At 44.1% G+C, this 21,398-nt stretch overlaps 1 protein-coding gene across 5 annotated transcripts in view; it reads right to left on the bottom strand.

Annotated features, from left to right (window-relative positions):
• Znf827 (zinc finger protein 827) overlaps positions 1–21,398 on the bottom strand; it is a 140,828-nt gene that overhangs the window by 25,165 nt on the left and 94,265 nt on the right. For all 5 annotated transcript variants that reach the window (XM_090356880.1, XM_090356883.1, XM_090356881.1 and 2 more), the window contains exon 8: positions 18,662–18,765. In XM_090356880.1, coding sequence (XP_090213006.1) covers positions 18,662–18,765 — 104 coding nt within the window. The remainder of the gene's footprint in view (positions 1–18,661; positions 18,766–21,398) is intronic.

Genomic DNA, 21,398 nt, shown 5'->3' with positions numbered 1-21,398 from the left:
GTACCAACACTTCAATGTTAATTTGCTAAAATGTTACATATCACACCTACAAAGCACATTTTAAAAATATTTATGGTTTCTGTTTAGAATTCATGCCACAGTCCCCAAATACTATCTAAGTAAGCCTACAGAGGTCTTGCAGTTCTCGTGGAGACTGGATCCTTTGGCATTTCCAGTCATTCTACTCTTCTTTTCTTATGGATAAGACTGATCGTAATGAGCATTCCTTTAAGATCTCTATATTTCTCCAAAGCTGATCAGCTTTTACATGCTGCAATATTCTTGAGCATTCTTTTCTCCCTGCCTCTAACCTACTGAATTGGGGGAGAAACAGTAACTCCTGCTTTTGTTCTGACCTCGGGGGTTTTATTTTTTCTCAGATGTACTTAGTACTTATTTGATTAAGCAGAATTACATGTTTTCCTATAGCTGAGCTTGTTAGTTGGTTTCTCTAATTATTCCTCCATTCCCACCCCTGTCCCCGGGTAGGGAGCATAAGACACAGGACTGGTACATACACTGGGTCTTCAATCCCTCGGAGAACAGAATGGTGTCAAATAAAGGTACTCATTGCTTATAGTTCTGTAGATGTTAGAAGCCCTAACAAGCACCACAAATTCTGTGTCTGGTGAGAAGAGCTCCTTGTTTAGGTAGACAGGCATCTTCTCACTTGGCAAAAGAATCAAGGGGTCTCTTTTGGAATTCTTTTGTAAGGGCTCTAATTTTATATGAGAGCTCACTCTCAAAAATTGCTTCTTCCAATCCTATTATTTTAGGGATGGAGATTTTAATCTATGATGTCTATGAAAACAGAGCCATTTGAACCAGAACACCCTGCTAGCTAAGACAAGAGGGAAGAGACTGTTCATATTTTTCTAAGAAGCCATGTGAATTCTTGACACCACTGGTAATTTATTACCAATACTAATAAATAACATGCTTGTCAAACACTTGGCCTTTTTACATAAATAACATAGGCTATCTGCTGAATTCTCTGCAATCTCAATATCCATATGCTTTTCTTAATGAGAGGGAAAGCTATGGATTTAGGTGTAGTTGAAACAGGAATTATACAGATGGAAGATCAGACTGACTTAACCAATTTGGTACTCATCTGGGTACTATGCTAAGGGATTTTCCTGTATGATTGCATTTAACTCTCATGCACCACATTATGGTTCGTCTCATGATTAGTCTCATCTACAGATGGAGAAAGTAAATGATTCAGGAGTCAACCTGCTCTCACACAACTGGTAAGATGTTGAGCTGGGATTTGATCCCAGGCTGGGAACTGGAAGAACATGCGCTCTGCAGCATCTCTCAGGCTGTCCGTATCTCTGGACATGCCTGTGAGTGTGGCATCTCCCCAGGGAAAGACCTTTAATCTCTGTGACACAGGAAGGAAGAATGGCTATTACCTCCTGGCCTTGAGCTTCACCTAGGCGAGGGATCTCAGCTGGACTTGGTGCTGAAAAGCCGATGTCATGTGTTTAATTTGTCTTTCCTGGGTGGCAGGTGCCAGTGTACCTCATCACCTTACCTCAGACATAAAAAAAGTCTATACAGACTTCAGAACAAAAAATCTTTTAAAGGTAATTCCTTAAAGCTTGTCAAGTAGCACAGAGTCAAAAGTGGGGGGCCGGGAGTTCGGCCTAGTGGTAGAGTGCTTGCCTAGCATGCACGAAGACCCGGGTTCGATTCCTCGATACCACATACATAGCAAAAAGCCAGAAGTGGTGTTGTGTGGCTCAAGTGGTAGAGCTCTAGCCTTGAGAAAATCCAGGGACAGTGCTCAGGCCCTGTGCCCAAGCCCAGGACTGGCAAAAAAAAAAGTGGGGAGAAGTTGGACAAATGGGTGGCTGAGACTTTCCCCTGAGAGCATCTCATGGCCTTGACTCCATCATGTGCTTTCAATACGAATGACCCCGCCATATGAAAGGAGTGAGGTAAACTCCATCTCCTCCAGACATCTCGTTAGGAAGGTCCGAGCAGGTTTGGACCTGCATAACAAAGTTAGGCTATTGCCATTATCAATACAGAAACAAATAAATGAAAATTTTAGCCACTTCTATTTCACCATTTCAGAATCGGGAAAGAGTGAAAATGGATTATTTTGGCTCACACCAGAAATATAAATATCCAACAGCCTGGCATATTTTAAAGTAGTAGATAATAATGTATTTCTCCTTCAAAGGAGGGGAAATATACATCTGAAAAATACAATTTTGTCATTATTATTAAGGTGTTGTACAGAGGGGTTACCATTTCATAAATCAAGTAATGAGTACAATTCTCTTTTGGAAAATGTGATTTTTAGAAAGACATTTCCTTTCCATTTTCAAATGGAAAGGGAAATCAAATTAAATGAATATAAAAATTCAACGCAATTGTTTCTTTTCTTTAAATCACAAATCAAACTACAGAAAGATCAAACAATAGACATGGAAATATTGCTTGATTTCCTTTCTCCAGGGTGAAAATGCAATGTTCTAGTCATGTGCCATGCCTCTCTGCAGGGTGCACATGTGTGTGCATATGTTTGTGTGTGTGTTTCTTACACACCTTTGAAAGCATCTTTTTCCTGTCCTTTCTTTATAGAGTTCCTAGACATAAAACACTACATACTTGATGACTTGATTAAAATCTCACCTGTTATAGGTAAAAGAGAAAATGCGCACTGATGCGGGAACTAAGTACTATAAGGTAAACATAAACAACCGCACCACCGAGGCTAAGGGTCCTAGGGTTTGCGCCATTTCCACTTCTCCAGAACCCAAAGTCACTGATGCTAACATGGATGGTGACGTTTGACACTTTTCTGTTTTGGAGACTTCACTTTCTGCGGACGAGGGGACACTAGAAAACAGTGAGATCCTCTCCTGGTGCATGGAGGATGCGGGTGATTTACGGTGTGGCTGAGTGGACTGCCTGCTCGTGGTTACGGTGGGAGCACCAGGCGGGGGGTGGGGGTCAGTTCTAGCTCTGTTCCTCTTTCACCTCAGCCCCCATTTCCTGCTCATGTCCTCAGCCTCGACACATACCAAAAGCATTGCATAACTAACCAGCCTTTTCAGTTGTACACTGCATGATGGAACACATACTCTAGTGCAGAACAGATGTCGCCATGAGAATCCTGTTTTCTGCTATTTCTCACTTCTGGCACATGCACATTTGTAACCTTCAAGTTGCATGAGCAAAGGTTTTTTTTAAATTTTGCATTAATATTAATAATATGGGAACTTACAAAAATTCTTGGATTTGGAACACCTCCACATTCTTGTCTCAACAGCACATAGCTGCTTTTTTTTTTCCCTCCTCACAAGAATTCACCCCCGAGGTCTCCTGAGCTGAAAATGTGGTCACATTCTAGTCGTGCAGGAAATGATGTCAGGTCAAACTTTAAACATGTCCACGTCTCTCACTTATAAAGCACACTCACAGCCAATAAGCATAAAGGCTGATGGAAAAAATCTGGTGATCAGTTAAGGCTCCATTCACAGAGCTGAATCCACTGCTAATGAAATCAGCAACGTCCACCACAACAGAACCCAGGATGACACCCAAGAAACTGGGTCACCATGAGCTAAATGGCGGATTTTCAGATGGCTTTTTTAAATACATCAGTACATTTAGGATCTTCAGTCTTCACTGCGCCAAAGTGTAGGTTCCACCAAAACGGTGAAAGATCAGAGCAAGATCAGTGGGCATCACTGCTGGTTTTCTGGTGCTTAAGTGGACATAAGAGTCTCATAGACTTCTGTGCCCCAGGCTGGCTCTGAACTGCAATCCTCAGATTGCAGCCTCCTGAGTAGCTAGGATTACAGGAGTGAGTCACCGGTGCCAGGCCTTGGTATACTTTTTATTGTCATTTTCTGCTTATAGAAATCATAGGGTATGTTGTAATAGGTCACCATTACTCTGTCTCATTAAATTTGAGATTAAGTGGATTCAGAATCATTGTCCTATATTTTATATTGGGAGGACTTTTTTGCATGATGACTGCCAAATAAAAGAGAAATAAACTTGTGCCTTACCTAAGCCCCTGCAATGGCTCTTCATCGTTAACTAATAGCTACCACAATTTTCTCAGGTGGGGTCCACTCAGCCAGTGAGTTTAGAAAGCACAGATCCCTGTCCTCCAACACTTACCCTTGGGATTCCCTGGGATTTTAATGACGATTCACAAGCAAGACTCTCATGTTTGATTCTTGCTTTTAGGTCATCATCAAAAAAAAACAATACCATTAACTACCAGGCTGCTTTTAATAAAACAAGCACAAATGTACCTAAGGCGATCCAATAATCACTCACGGATCAGAAATCTAAGAATATATTTTCCCCAAGAACATGTTTATGGATCTCATTAGTATATCATATCTACTTTATTTTAATGTACTCTCACTGCTGGCTTTTTCAACCTCAGCACCTTTGACATTTTAGACATTTAGATCTTTGCTCTGGGCCTTTCAGAGTTCAACCCAAGTGTCCCGCCACTGAGCTACACCACCAATCCTTACTTCGTTTTATTTTGAGATTGCCTTTGTGCTGCTGTCCCGGCTGGCCTCAAACTTGCCACTCTTTTGCCTCAGCCTCTTGGGTAGCTGGGAGTACAGGCATGAACTATCATGCCTGGCTTTGGGTTGTTTGATTGCATTCTCAGTTTTGACTTACAAGATGCCAGTAGTATCTGCTCCCAAGTGAAGATGATTAAAAATAACACTGCTCATTGCCAAATGTTCTATGGTGGAAAAACCCACTCTTAGCTGAGAACTATCCATTGACGGCATCGTAAGTTCACAGATTTGAGAAAGCAGGGACGGTGACTATTTTTAATTCTAGTAGGAGTTGGGCACGGGTGGCTCACGCCTGTAAACCGAGGCTGAGATCTGAGGATGGTGGTTCAAAGCCAGCCTGCGAACATAAGTCTGTGAGACTCTTATCTCCAATAAAACACCAGAAAATCAAAAATGGCACTGTGGCTCAAATGGTAGTGCTAGCCTTGAGCTGAAGAGCTCAGGGACAGCACCCAGGCCCAGAATTTAAGCCCCACGACTGACAAAATAAATAATTGATTAAATTAATTCTAGTATGACACAGCCAGGTAAGTTTATAATGTACTTTCTGACATTGTGGTGCCCCGTGGTTAGGGGCAAGAAGTATGAATTCTTTCTTTTTTTTTTTTAAATTAAGAAGTTCATTGAGGGGCCAGGAGGTTGGCCTAGTGGTAGAGTGCTTGGCTACCATGCACGAAGCCCTGGGTTTAATTCCTCGGTACCACATACACAGAAAAAGCCAGAAGTGGGGCTGTGGCTCAAGTGGTAGAGCTCTAACGTGAGATAGCCCAAGACAGTGCCCAGGTACTGAATTCAAGCCCCACGACTGGCAGAAGGAGGAGGAAGAGGAGGGTGAAGAAAAATTGTCCATTGAGCTTTTTAGATGAAGTCATAGGCATAATTCTAGGCACATTTAACTACTATTAACCCAACTTTCTCTATTCAAGAGTAAGATAAAAATGATTGGGTATGTAAAAAAAAAAAACAACCCAACAACCAACACAACAATTCTATTTTAGTATGTGAGTAGGATTCTTTTATCTAAATTAAAAGAGAAAATCTGACCCTTTCCCAACTGCAGTTACTTCCCCATCTGATGTCCTTTTGCATTTATATGCTGCTAGAGCCACGCTGAAGGATGCTCAGATACCAAGGATCTTTTTCAGATACTAGAACATTCATGAGCATTAGCCTTTGCCAAGTTCTGCCACTTTGATATTATTTTAATGAAGGAAAGGTCTGCTGTGTTCCAAAGTATCAGCTAATTTAACCCAGATAATATCCAAGAGACGTTTTTCCTATTAGAGACAGTCGGAAAGAAGTTTCCTGCGGAAAGCTGCATCAGGTCTGTCACCTGTCCGGAGAGCCAGGTGAGGAGTGCCGTCAACCTGCATTTCTTTCGGATCCCTGCACTCTGGCATAATTAATGATTGTCAGGGCGTGGGAAGCCAATCAATTTGTTGTTCATTTGTGTCAACATAGCAGAAGTAATGTCCCATGGGGGGGATGGAAATTGCATTATGTTTTAATTGAGAGAATTCTCTCTCTGCTGGTTTCTGGAGTGGGTGGAACCCAAGACATGTCTTCTCTTCACTTTCATAATATGCTTTTAAAAGCTTAGTTGATGGCTGCAATCTATCATTCATAGACTCACAAGAATCTAAGATTCCAATCTGAGCACGGTAACCTGTCACACCGGGGAAGGGTGAGGAGAGGAGGATGTGCTATTCACGGCAAGAGATCATTTTGGCGAAGAAGAAGAAAGGGAAGACCAAGGCAACATACTAGACCATCTGTCCTGGCTCTGCCCTGGCAAAGTCACCTGTCGCTAAGGAGAAGCACAACCAGAGGCCAGCTCCAGGGACAGAGGCCCCGAGTCAGTAAATGGCTGAAGGCAGAAGGTTGAAAATGTCCGCTATCTTTGCCTCCCACATAAGTTCACTTTTTCATTACTGTTAAGACTCTGAGATGCAATTGTTCTCCAATGTGATTCACTCTCATGGAAAACACCATGGAATCTCTGAGTTTCTGCTCAGGTTTAAAGCACCATAGAAGCAGACATCTGTGGAAGGCCTGACGCCTCTGCTTTGTTTCCTGTGGTCTTAGTGCGGCAGGGCTGGCTCAGGAGTGATGGGAGCTGAGGTCTGCGCAGGGAGAAGCAAAGTGGCTGCCACAGATAGGGGGCACCAGAGGCCAAGATCCCTGGTGGAAAGGGGGGGTTCTCGCTGGCTAGCCCAGTGACTTGCCAATTTCTGCCATCAGATCATAAGATGAACTTTGTGAGTTTCAACCAATTTAGTTTGTTGCCAGCACTGAAATTTGAACTCAGGACCTTGTGCTTACTTGATTTCCTTACTAGACTGGTGCTTCACCACCTGAGCCATGCTGCCAGCTCAGCTTTTTGCAGGTTGTTTTGGACATGGAGTTTCATGAACTTCTCTGCCCAAGCTGACTTTGAACCACAATCCTCCGTGTATCTCTTGTTCTTAACCAATATTATCTTTAGATAAAAAGCTAGAACAGATTGGAAATTTACCAATCTAGATCTGACATCTCTATTTCATACACATACCACATACCCACAACATAAACACGTGAACAAAAGGCAACATTTACTTTTACTTTCCACAGTAGAGATTTAAAATTTCTTCTTTTAGAAATCTTTCCAATCCCATTAAATTAACAAATCTGAATGCGTCCAGGCTGCTTACCCCCATACAGATGTACCCCATGCTAGCCAGCAGCGGACCTGCATAAGTCTGAATTCAATGGCACAAGCAGAGGCCGTTATGCAGGAACCCAGCTGCTTGCAAAGGCCTGAGAATGCGTCGCAGGCAGCAGGCTGGCAGACATACGCCTTCCCTGTCTTCCTTCTAACTTGAGAGGAGTTTGTCCAGTTGATCAAAAAATCCCTACCAATCAATGCACGTGACTTTGACAATGAGATCGAGTCAATGAAAGCATTTAGCCTGAGCCAGTACGGACTTCCCCAAGTTTATCGCTATTCTCCCATCAAATAAGAATGACAAATTCATTCACAGTGTGTAGAAGCACACATGATCATTTGGCTGGGTTATGGGAGCACACGAGAAGTTGAGTGAGTAAAAGTGGAGAAAAATTTCCTTAGCCTGACTTAAAAAACAAGCACCCTTTTCCAAACTTTAGTCATTCCCTGGTAATTCCCCAAATTGAAGTAACTTACTTTACATCTTTGTCTTTGATACGAGGATTTTACCACTCTTTGTTAATAATGTACAAGACATTTCTGACATGATTGTACCAAAATTTGCTCATGGTTACACAAGATGTCTCAGAGTCTCTTGGCCAAGACCACAGCCGTGAATATATTTAGAGATGACAACTCAAAGCACCACCAGCCTTGTCTCTGTTCCTTAACTTCTCATTCATTCTCTGAATTTAATTTTTCTTGAGAATTAAATGTCTGATGATTGTTTTGAGAAAACTCAAGAAAAAGATAAAAGGGGACAATAAACGACAAAAGCCACACCCAAGCTTCTCATCATCACCAAGGACAACTACTCTGAACATTCTTGTTGAACTTTTATTTTCCTTCTTCATGTCCAAATGCCTTTCCTTAAAGCACACCATTAATTACTATGAAAGACATGGAATCCAAGCCAAATCTCCACATGACACCAGTGATGGTATTTTTAAAATACCACATTTTCGAGTGATAAAAGTAACAGTTGGGAGACAGACAGAAGTGCTTTAAAAATTAACATTTTTCAGAAAAATGAAAAAACAATTTGACCAAAAATAGTGTTAAAAATAACTTCCACATACCGAAAGCATGCCTACATGTAAAAAGCATTTGAAAGAGCTCACATTTCTTCTTTTTTTCTTCTTTCTTTTCTGGAATAAACTTTTCCTCTGCTTTTACTTTTGGCAGCTACCCATAGAGTTACAGACAAAATTAGTAAGCAAAAAATAATTGGTATATGTCATCTTGTCTCTTAAGTGTGTATGCACATATATATATTCATGCATACATATGAATATACATGCTCCAAATACACATCAGCGGTTAATTCCTGTTTCCACACTCTCCAATGGAAACTGGCAGCCAGAGGTTAGACTTGAATCTTTTTGGTATATCATGCTACTTTTGGACGCTCTTTAAGAATAATTATCCCGCTTCCTGGCCTCTTTCCCATTCCTGTAACGCTGCTGATTTGCCCAATAACCTCTTCAGCCTCTTTCCTGGGACCCGCCCATTCACAAATCTTTCAACTGCACATCCCCAGCCTAATCCCATTGAAGTTCCTATAGAAGCAGCTGCTCTGGTGACTCACTCCTGAGTACTTTCGGTGGGAAACTCGACTCCACAGCTGGAGGAATCATTTTGACTGGAAAGCCCCCGTGGGAAGGAGGCACCCCAACACGCACAGGATCAAGGATGGAAAACTCACAGAAGTCCCCTGCAGCAAGTGGACAGGGCGTGTGCGTCTGTTAAGTCTAAAGAGTTTTGATAGTTGAGTAAGTCCCCCCATCCCCAACTGGCTGCAACCATTTCCTTTCAAGATTTTCATCTCTTCCACCTCAAGCATCTCCAAACATTTAAACGTAGTTCTGCCAAAAATGATCTTGTCTAAAGATCCAAGCGTATCTTTGTGATAGAAACTTCTGGAAAGATCTGGTGTCATGCACTCAGTATGAGAATATATCTTTTTTGAGTATACAAATAATACATTTATTGTAAGAATGGCAGAACAAAAAAACCAATGTAGGTAAAAAAACTTGAAATCCCAACTGAGGCAAATTTAATGTCTAGAGTTTACCATTTCTGATCTTTTTGTCTGTATACACATTATTTTGAAAAATGGTAGCCTCAGACCATGGCTGTTTTAAAAAAAATTTTTTTTGCCCATCTTGGGGCTTGAACTCAGGGCCTGAGCACTGTGCTCGGGCTTTCTCAAGGTTAGGGCTTTACCACTTGAGCCACAGCACCACTTCTGGCTTCTTTTTTCTATGTATGTGGTACCAAGGAATCGAGCCAGGATCTTTGTGCATGCTAGGCGAGCACTCTACCACTAGGTCAAACTTCCAGTGTTTTGTTTTGTTTTGGTGGGTTGTGGGGCTTGAACTCTGGGCCTGGGCTTTGTCCCAGAGCTCTTTAGCTCAAGGCTACCACCCTATCTCTTGAGCCACAGCCCCACTTCCCTGTTTTAAATTTTTATGAGGCATTTAAAAATCTCGTTTATCTCTGGTTTCTAGCCAGGCGAGCTCACTGTAAAAAAAAAAAAAAAGGCTAAGAATTACTGCTTCATCTATTCATTTCAATAGGTCCCTTAATCTAGATATGCTTCACTACGGTTCCAAACTGTATGTGAAAATGCTGAAGAGACAGAAAGGAAGACAGACAGACAGAAAGGAACAGAGGAAGGGCAGGCACACACATATGTGCAAATAACACACTTGTTAACAAGACTACCTCTTACTTACTGTCCTCTTCATTCTACTCTTCAACCACCATTGAGTTTCTGTCTGTGGAGAAATCAGCTGAAACCACACAAGCATATTGTGTGAACATAAAAGGTTCTTCCTTAAAAAAAAAAAAAACCAACAAAAAACAAACCCATAAATGGGATCATGGTGACACTTGTCTGGAGCCTGTTTTTTTTTCCTTCTTTTTATCTAACAAATGTCTTGGACATCTTTTCAAATAGATTCCTACAGCTCCTCTTTCTTACATAATTGCTGTGAAGTCTTCGATGGAACCCTACAGCTTCACCTCGCCCGTTTCCAGTCGGGAATCCGGTTTGTTTCTCTATCTTTGTGCTCCAGAGCGCCTCCCGGACTGAGGACTGGAGAGTAACCACCAAACCAAGCAAAGTCGTGCACTCCTCACACCTCCATCTACTACGCGGCTCCAGAAATGCCAAATGACTTTTATGGTTGCTAGCAGTTAGCTGTGCACCTAACGTGAGAAAATGAGCTCTGGAGGACTGTGATCTCTCCTGCCAATGTCTGTACTTTGCTGAAGAGCTGCACCAGGTACACTCATTACAGAGACCCCAGAATTTAGAAAAGTTTTATCACATACCTTATATGTGTTCATGTGGGTTAAAAAAAATCTGTACTACAGTCTTACAGAGATCTCACTTTAAGAAAACATGGACAACTACTACTGTTCTGATACAGTTTTTCCACAACAAGCTTTCATCTAAGATCTGTTGAGTTATAATGGGTGCTGCCTTCTGGGGGAGCTAGTGGTTAAACACGGCAGTTTATACTCAACGGGAGCTTATAACCCAGTCAGGAAGCGGGGAAGAAAATAGGAAACTGTAACTGCCTAAGGACATCTGGTTTTAGGGAACAGTTCCCAAAGGGAGCAGCAACTACTAACAATCACATGCACACATCCAAGTGCCAGCGTCACTGCGGAGGGAGCGGGGAGGCACCAGAGCTGGAGATGACATGACAGAACCTGCCTTCTAGAAAACCAGAGTACAGAGAAATTAATCGGGGTTGTCCATGTTGATAATCTGTTGGATGGTGGTTGTTTTATCTCTTGCTTTCTGGCTCTTCTCTCTACCCCATTGCCAGTATACAGTATTTCCTTATCTTATTTCCAAACAAATAAAAGCAAACCCTAAGTGCACTCAGATCTTTGTTTCATAATATGCTTCTGGGGGAACTCAAACTTGGTCCAAACACGGGAGTGAGTTATAGTAAGTGGTGAGGATGACGTTACCCAGTAAGACAGCAAATAGGAAAGCCGAATGTTGGTGGCTCACACCTAACTACTCAGGAAGCTGACATCAGGATTGTGGTTCAAAGCCAGCCTAGGCAGGAAAGTCTGTGAGACTCTTTATCTCCAATTAGCCACCAGCCACTGGAAGTAGAGATGTGGCTCCGAGTAATAGAGTGCCAGCCCTGAGTGAAAGAGCTCAAGGACAGTGCCCAGGCTCTGAGTTCAAGTCCCATGACAAACAACCAAACAGGAGAGGAAGATTCTCAGTTATGTGTTGGTTGATTACTTCCTTTGAGGGAGAAGGTATGAGGACAGGGTGGTGGGGGGAAATGATGTGTTCAGCTGGGGGCCTGCTGGATTTGCAGAGTTCCAGGGCCCTCTATGTGGATTATCTCAAAGGCACACCTGACATGGAACACTGACCTTAGTATCAAGCAAATGCAAAGCAGGGCCATCCTTTTGTACAACTACTTAATGACTTTCTTTGCTCAAGGACAGACTGAAAACAGAAGCGTTAGCTATCTCACTAAAGGAAACACTTAGGACAAAGGAGAATGTGGCCTCTGATTATCCACTAACTCCTAGATCCAAATGGGACAGGGGTGTGCTGTGGGGGTCGTCATCTGTGCTACGCAGGGGAATGCAGAATGGATGTGTGGGTGAAAATAGATGGTCTAGTTTGCAAGTGGAATGACTTTCTTCTCATTTTTTTTTCTACCTTTTGGTTACAGAGGCCAGCTGCTGCCCTGAAAAGGAATAAACACAAAGAAGAAATTGCATGAAATGAGAATATGTATTCTTGATAGCAAAAGAATGGAAGAACATATTGTAAATTTCTTTATATATCTATAAAAGGCCTTGTAGATTGAATTAGCCAGTCCCAAACCAAAGCCTGGGTCACTACATAGCAATTTTCAAACAAACATTCCCCATCATCCATTACACACACATATTCAAGAATTCGGGCTTTCCTAGCATAATTTATTTTCAAGGCATCTAAACAGTTTTTGTGGAAGCAAACAACTACAGGCATTTCTGAGACCTTAGAAATCCCATCTGAAATGTCTTATGTGCACCTATGAGTATTTTTCTCTGCTCAGAGAAGACATTGGGCCACGGTCAAAATGACACCGCCCCATGGCTCACCTGTCCCTGAGAAATGCCCTCAAGGAGGCTTTTAAAGGGCTTGTATATTACCATCATCTACCGAGTACAGACATGAGAGTACTAATGATGATCTTTAATTTATATTGAGTGCCTGTAGCCACATGTCATTTGGCAGGAGATGAAGGGGCTTAGCCAAGTGGCCAGTTCCTTCCTTCCTTCTATTTCTGTGGCTTAAAGGAGGCATCTAATTGGATCGATATCTATATCTATATATTTGTTCCTTTGGAAAGGTTACCACCCTTTTAAGAATTCCTGTGTGAAGCCCGAGTTAAGGGTTCAACTAAGTTTAATTAGCTAAATTTTGGGTAAGGGCTAATTTGGACACAAAGCTGACAATGCTTAATTAATGAAAGATCTTTCTCTACCAATTGTACTTAATAGGGTTGACAACTCTCTTTTAGAATAAAATAAACTCTCCTTTAGCATAAAACAAACACATACACTGAGACCAAATCAGCTGGTGTGGGCTAGATGGGGTAGTTGTAAGCATACAATTTTAGCCTTCAATCACATTATCTGGATTAGAAAAATCTGAAAGTATACAACTTGGTAAACACACAGACTGTAACTTAGCTACCAAGTACAGGAAGGGACTGTTACAGGCAGTGTGGGAGACTTTTCAGAGGTGGAGCCCAACAGAGAGGAGTCTGTGAACCAGCATGCCCCAGGTCCTGCCACCTTTAGAAACATCACTACACACCTCAAGCTGCAGAACTGAGGTCTTCGACCACTGTCGTCGGCGCCTTACTCGGAAGTGGATGGGTTTTCCTGAGGCCCTGTAGTGGTGCTGAGGCCCTGTAGTGGAAGCTGACCAATGCAGACCAATGCACGTCTTATGTGCTCAGTGTGATGGATTTCCACAACATGACTGGTCCACGTACTCAGGAGCCGGATGAACAGACAGCATCCGCCTCTCTACATCCCTACTTGTACCCTCTGCGCCTCCCACTCCCTGACACTGTGGTGCAAGAACTACCTATGGGGACTGCTCTGTTCTTTCTCCAGGTCTTCCTGGTAGGGGTAAACCTGACAGCCCTCAGGTTCCGGACCTCAGAAGAACATAAAGGAACTGGGGTTAGAGTTGTGGTGCCTCTGAGCATGTATAAGTTTTGACAGAGTGGGGCTGTGAAAGAAGCCTGATGTCCTAATCTTCTCTCAGGCATTGGACAGGGGCTACAGGCTCCCCTGAATTCCAGTCTGGAACGTTTCCTTCCAACTACTCCCCCAATACCACTCGGTTTGGTGAAACAGGCTCTATTTAACTAGTTTCAGCAGAGCCTCCTATGAACCCAGAGTCCCATTCACATTGGCTGACGCCCTGTGTACCATCACAGTGGCAGGTATTAACAAAAGAGAGGCAAGACAGAAGCGTGACAGTACGAAACTGGAATGATATTTACCATTTATTTCTTCAAGTATCTAATTGAAAGGACTACTTTTCATTCTTAGCAGAAAGAAGGAAGTCCAGTGCCAAGTGAGCAGGGTATGTGTGGACAGACTCCGGGAAGCCCTCTAGTGCACTGGCTGGCGACACATCACCTGATTTGGTAGGTTGGACCACGGAGCAGAAAGAAAAGAAATGCGCTGGGCACCGTGGCTTTGAATTTCGGCCCTGCCACTCACCAGCTCTGTGACTCCCAGCAATGTAGAAAATCTAAGCCCCACATCTGGAGGAGTTGAGGCATCAGATGAGATGACATCTGTCCAGCACTTAACTTAGTACACCCCTGACAGCTAGTCCCTTCCCACTCTGTCTCTACAGAATGAACGTTTCATCAAATAAGAGTTTTTGGTTTTTTTTTTCCTTAAGGCAAACACCAACATCCAATGTTTTTCTATGGCTCAGTCTGAATTTAAAAAGAATCTGTCATGTTTGAGAAAGATTTTACAGTAAAGAAAACACTTTACTGTAACCCAGGACAGCTTTGTATCTCTGTCCATCTGCTTGTCTGTCTGTATCTCTCTTGCTTGGTATGGGGTAGAAAGCCTTAACATAAAAGAAAGTGGCATGCATATATTAAGACCTATCTTTTAGGCAAACTGTCTGAAACAGATCCTTCAGCTATAGTCCATGGCATGGCAGGATGAAGGCAACTTGAAGGTGGCATAAGTTATGCCAGGCATTGCTGTGACACAGTTCCCTTACAGCCTAAATTATTTATTTAGAGTTTAGAAGAGAACATGCACTTGTAAGCCTTATTATGTCGCTGTGACAAAATATATCAGATGAAGGCTTTATATGAAAGAGAGTGTATTTGGGATTATAGATCAGAGGTTTCAGCTCATGGCTGCTGGTTCCGTTGCTTTGGGCCTATGATGAGGTAAAATACGATGGTGGGGAGTGCATGGTAGAATGAAGCAATTCCTCTGTCATGTCAGTCAGAAAAGAGAGAGAGGGAGAGAGGGAGAGAGAGGGGGGGACAGAGAGGGGGAGAGGGAGGGAAGGAGGGAGGGAAACAGGGAGAGAGAGAGAGAGAGAGAGAGAGAGAGAGACAGACAGACAGACAGACAGACAGACAGAATGACAGATGGGATGTGGCGGGGTGGGACATGCCTCCAGGGATGGAAGATCCCTCTACTGCGCCCCACCTCTTAAAGCTTCAAGCAGCTCCAATAGTACCATGGACTAGAGACTAAGTCTTCAACATGAGAGCCTCAAGGAGACAAATAAGATGCAAACTGTAGGAGCAGGTGACACAGTACTGTTGGGATCAGGTTGATGGGAGAGCATGGCTCAAGAACTGGACCAGGGGACAAGGCAGACACACCATCTCGAAACCCGTCTTGATTCAACATCAACTCCTGATTGGCACCCCAAGTCTGGAAAGGAACTAAAACTTCTCCCTAGCCATATAAAGAATGCTATCTTTCAAGGAATGCTAACGTTCTTTATTTTCTCCTCTTATTGATATATTCTAAATAACAACAAAACAGTCTTATTTAAAGCAAGTGAGAAAAGAATGAGGGGGTAAGGATTTATAAATATAATAGCTGATATGTTTTACATCCTCCAACTCCAGGCTCCATCTGAAATAACAAACAGAAGCACTGGTGACTCCAAACACTATGAAAGAATCCCAGGGAGACCCACATTTTCCTTCACACCCACTCTGGTTGTGTTTTTGTTTTTTTGGCTTAATACAGAGCAAACATACTGTGACTTCAAAATCATAATAACAGAACTGAAGCTCCATATTGTTTTGACGCAGGACTGAGGCAGACTTTTACACAGTTCCCTTATTAGCCCTTGTTCACAGACAGACGAGGGGAAAGCATAAATAGCCGCAGGTATGATGGTAATAAGTCTTCTCTCAATGCAGAGTCACCTGCATGCCCTGCAAACCACCAGGCTTCGGAATCTTTCTTCTATTAATGCAAATCTTGCACAAGCGAGAGTACTATAAATTAAACAAAGTATATTAAATTATACACGGTCTGTAATTTCTATCTCCCCCAGAGCAGGAAAGCCCTTTTATTTCTTTTGTAAAATTCCTACAGCAACACCACTGCCTGGGGTACACTCAATAATCCACAGCCACAGACAGTGACGGGGGGTTTTACTTCGTTTTATTAAGGATTCCTGATGTGGCCTCTGTCTAAGACATTCAAAGAGACAGAGAAGAAGGTTGGTTTCTTGGATCCTGAGTTTTTTTGAGTCTCAGGAAAGCCAGTCTAGAAATCCTGGCAAGAAGCAAGCCCAGCACCCTGTGAGGCTCTGTGTTTATTCTGTTTCTCTGTAATGGTGGCAGCTGTGAGTTGCCGATACCATCTGCTGAAGGCAAATGCCTAGTTAACTGTGCTATTCTCAATTTCTTCACAGTCCTCCTATCTACCAACCTCACCCTACTTCACTACCTCCCTCTCTGGGTCCCTCTTTTTCCATAGGGCTGGAAGCACATGCACAGCACAGCAAATCTACCTGGACCTCCTCTTCCCACAGACTTCTGTCTGAAATAGTGTCCTCTTCCAGTATACTTTCAAAGGTTTCAGCCATGGTGGGTTGTCCCTGCTGCTTTGGACCTTTGTGGCTTGGTACATCATGGCAGGATCATGTGATGGAGCAAAGCTGCTCACCTCATGGAGGCCAGAAAGCAGAGAGACAGGGAGGGGCCAGAGTGCCCAAATCCCCGTTCATACATTTTTCCTGACTTCAGATGATAATGTTGTACCCAATACATTTTATACAACATCTTATCACAGCTCTGGAGGAACCTTCTATTAAAACACAGCGTCAGGGCTGGGAGCCTGAGTGGCAGAATGCTTGCCTAGCAAACATGAAGCCCTGAGTTTGATTCCTCAGTACCACATATACAGAAAATACTGGAAGTGGTGCTGTGGCTCAAGTAGTAGAGTGCTAGTCTTGAGGAAGGCCAAGAACAGTGCTCAGGTCCTGAGTTTAAGCTCCAAGACTGGGAAAAAAATTAAAACATAAACAAACCAAGAACACCCCACAACTTCATGCAACAGAATGTATATACGCCCCCTATTAAACCTGATGGAAGCCTATTTAAGCCTCGGTTGAAAGATGATTATTCTTTAGCAGGGGGACTTCACTTTTTTTTTTTTATCCCAGTTAAGATGACCTATGACCTCCCTTCCTCTAACAAAAAGTTAAATTTAATCAAACAAGTCACAGAAAAGCCCCTATGCACAGTCAAACATAGGCGGGTATTGCTCTTTTAACCCCAAGAGAATAAACCTTTCTTTAAACACGGCTGAGCCAAGCATGACACAGGCAGCACAGAGTGCGTACATACTATACGAGAGGCTTTGTATCTACATTATGAGATGCTGGCTCCATGGGTCACAGCACTCTGACAGGCAATTCCTAGGCGGTTATTTTGACATTAGAAAGTCACAATCCATCAACTTCACGGCAGGGCAATAATTTTGAGACCAGGAAGATGCTATTTAAAATGACACTGTGGGAAGTAAACAGTCGTTCCACGAGGCCCTGTTTGAGAATGAAGACACAAAGTAAGCAGCATTGTCTTCCTCTCCTTAAACTAGGTATTCTGTAATGTGTTCTTGGGTAAGAGTGCTGGTTCTGGGGTGGCCACAAAGTCCTGGCTGTTAAACGAAGGAACAAGCAGGTGTCTGGACTCTGGCTGGATGTGCAGAGCTGGGAGGCGATGGCATGGTGAGACTCAAGAATGTCTTTCCCCATTCTTCTAATGACCCACTGCTAATGACCTGCCACACCCACACCAGCAGTTCAGACACGACTCTTCACAAATTACAAATGAATTTGTCCCCCAGTGCCAGGTGACACAGGCTGCTGGTTGGAAGTGGGAGGCTCTGGGACTCTGTTCTCCATGGAAGCAGAGGCAATCACCCTCCATATGTGCCTCTCCTGCCCTCGTGGAACCTTAGCCTCCCACTCTGCTTCCTGGGGCGTATGAATGGGGAACTGGCTGAGGTCATGTCGGCAGCTGGCAGGAAGCTCCTGGCCCAGGGACTGGGGGTGTGGTGGGCAGGCAGCATGGATCACAGCGAGTGGTCCTCACCCATTTGCATTCCATAAGAATGTGCAGAACTTGGGCATTAAGCCCAAGGGATGGCCAGGCTGCTGGTAAATGCAACAGCAAACCAGCAAGAACATCTTTTCTTTTACTCTGGCAAGGAGAAGTACGAAAGGCAGAATGAGTAAGGCATTCTGCCTGAACAGCTGTGGTGGGGTGGGGGCCGAGGAGGTGCATTCGGCGGCTCTGAGGAGGTGGTATGGCCCGGAGAGGTGGAATCTGGTGGTAAGACTTTCTGGATGTGCTGTGCTGCTCCTGTGGAAACCCGAGTGGTCTCTGTGGTGATCCACACCCCAGAAGGGTCAGGACCTGCCTCGCGGGGGTGTGGCCTTCTCCCCTCAGCCCTCCCCCACCTTGCTGGCTGCCTGCTGGAAGCACAATGTGGAAAGCAAATGATTCCCAGGTTACCCTTGGCTGTTTCTAAAGGCAAAGGCATTCACTGCATGGACAGAATATCAGCGAGTCAAGGACAATCAGCTCTTAAAGCAAAGATGAAGAGGTTATCACCATCTGCATTTTATTTTAATAAACCGGCGGTTGGTGAAATGGCATTCTGCCCACCCCCTTTTTCTTCCCTTTCTCTAAAACCTAGCTTCAAAGCAAGAGCCGCAGTGCATAAGCTGCAAGTCTGAAAAGTCGTACATTTCAGGAAAGCAATTCTTAAGCAACCAATTGCAGGAGCCAAGTCAACAATGCATGCATACCTGGGGCAGGTATTCTTCCGTGAAGCGCAGGTTCGCCGGGTAGCAGATCCTTCGGATTGGAGGCGAAGGGTGATTGTCTAAATGTGTCTTCTGAAAAGAAAGGGCTGGGAGGGAGGGAGGAGGAGTAAGAGTTAGTAAATCAGAATTATTTAAGACACCTAAAACATCCAGTTCCCAATACACGTACGTGGCACACACACACACGCATACAGCCATACAATACTGGGTAAGGTGTCATTTTTAAATAATGTTTAAGAAATAGAAGACTGTGCTTTAAATAAGAGGGAAGAGAAAGCAAGTTGCATCACTCAAGTGTGAGCTACATTCTGCCTGTTGGTTTTATAATTAGGGGCCCTGGCACGATGTCACCTTTGAAACCCTCTGCAACCCAAGGGAGACAGCGGCGGGTCTGCTTTTCCCTGCTCAATGCTTTCCTAGTTAGCACAAAACCAGAGAGGATCTCCCCATGCCTTTTCCCATGAGCCTCCCTTCTCAGCAGCCCTGCTCCTACCCCGGCACATTCTGGAGGCACACTGCACTGCAGGTGCAGCTCACGAGGCCCACCGACACCACGGTAGAGGACCCAAGCAGCATTCCCCCCCGTGGTGAAGCAGGCCCAGGGCACTGTGCATTCTGCTGAAAAGAGCCTCCTGATATTGCCGAGCACAGACCAGGCCCCGCACTGCTGCACACCTTCTCAACCACGCGGGTTTCCACCCCCGGGAGGAGGGGGTGAGTTCCTCAGAAGAAATGGAGTGAAGGGCAGACAATCACTAAGGAAAGTAACTTCCTACCCCAGATGCCAGCTTTATCCTGCATCAAGAAGAAAGCAGAGCCAACTGCTAGTAGTTTATATCTGTAATCTTAAGAGACTGAGATCCGAGGAGCACAGTTCAAAGCTGGCCCAAGCAGGAAAGCCCATTAGACTCTTAGCTCTAATTAAAAGCTGGAAGTGGAGGTGTGGTTCAAGTGGAAGAGTGCCAGCCTTGAGGTAAAAAGGTAAAGGACAATGCCTAGGCCTTGAGTTCAAGCCCAGTACTGGCACAGAAAAAAAAAAGAAAGGAGGAGGAAGAGGACCAAGAGAAAATATTTTCTGAGGAAGCATTTTTAAAATGCACAAAAGGAGCTGCAATGTTTTCAGGAAGTGGAGTATTTTCAAGAAGTCAAGGCAGCATGCAGTCTTGTCTGTACGGAATGGGTCCAAGCAGCACCATCAGTCTCAGACAAAATGATGTCCCGTGGTCATGCCACTGGTGGAATTTCATCTGGATGAAGCGGGGTCTCTGACTGGCTTCTGAGGTAAGGGAGCACTGTCATCTCAGTCCCATCATGGGGAAAGAGGCTGAAAAATGCCGTTTACAGGAATACTGTCGGCTCAATGAGATCTTGCCTGTAAAAGTTCTCAATAGCAGCAAATACTGAGTATCTGCCTGATTTTTAAAGTGCTTTGTATGCATGGAGTTCAGTGAATCCTTAAAGGACCCCTGTCTGACAGGTGAAGAGACTTGCTTGAACTTACAGAGAAGTTCAAAAGCCACCTATGCTTATGAGCAGAGGTAGGATTTGAACCCAGGCAGTTGGCCAATCATCTAGGCTACATTTCTCAATAACCTAGGGACAATCCAGTCACATAAAGCCTTCTTAGAAGAGAGAGATGAAGGAGGGCTGAGGAATGGTGGAGTGTAGACATCTGAGGGTGCAAGACCCTGGTAACTGAAGTCATTTTTCAGTGAGAAACCGAGCAAATGAAAGTGGTTGTAGCCATTATTTCTCTCTAAAAGCTGAACTGTGTTCCTGTGTTCCCAGATATCTGCAAGCCACAGGCCTGGAGTCAATTAGCTGTTCTCAATGGTCTCTGCTGCCTGCAGCAATGGCTTTTCAGGCAAGTATATTGAAAGAGGGGAGGGCTTCAAGGTGGCGAAGGGTTCTCCAACCTTGGTGTGAGCAGGCAGGAGGCTCCCTGTGCTTCCCGGGACACATCCACATTGGGGCACTCTGCTCTTCCCATCAGCACCAGGGCGTGGGAGGATGGGCAGGAGGAAAAGCACACTCAGGCCTGCCCTGTGAGCCAGCACTCTTTTAGTGAGATTAGCTATCCAGTCATCATCTTCAACCTCGACTGCGAGCCGAGAGGGTGACAACTAATGAGGAAAGTTCTAGCATGCCAGGGTGCCACTGTGTGAGCTCTCTTTCTTACCCCTTACCTCCCTAGGGAGTGAGAAGCCCAGAGGCCCACTGGCTCCCTGGAGCTCGAGGCACCATGGAGGGAGGGGGCGGTGTTTCGGGAAGTACTCCTCACAGGAGGACGTTACGCTGCATCCCCCGTCAATCCTAGGAGTCTGGCTTAACAATGAACTCTGAACTGTGCCAGCTCCTTACCAGGCAACCGAACACCGGTGTAAATTGTACCAGCAAAGGAACCATTTGTGACTGTCACATGGCTCTTATACTCTGACTGTAGCTGCCCATGCTTTTTACTTTATTATGAGAAAGTCCACCAACAGAAGGTAAGCTAAGGAAGTGAAAAAAGACTGGATGCCAGTGGCTTACATTTGTAATCTGCTCAGGAAGCTGAGATGTGAGGCCTGTAGTTTGAAGCCCAGCCCTGCTAAGCTAGAATGTGGGACCCAGAGTTTAGGCCTCAACACCGGTATTAAAAATAAAATAAAATGGAAATTAAAAAAGGCAACAATGTTCCCAAACACACACAAAGTATTTTTATCACTACTATTATTAT

The sequence above is a fragment of the Megascapheus bottae genome, chromosome 23, assembly GCF_031878675.1.
Source record: "Megascapheus bottae isolate mThoBot1 chromosome 23, mThoBot2.hap1, whole genome shotgun sequence".
NCBI classification, from domain to species: Eukaryota; Metazoa; Chordata; class Mammalia; order Rodentia; family Geomyidae; genus Megascapheus; species Megascapheus bottae.
This window is presented reverse-complemented; position numbering and strand designations above follow the sequence as displayed.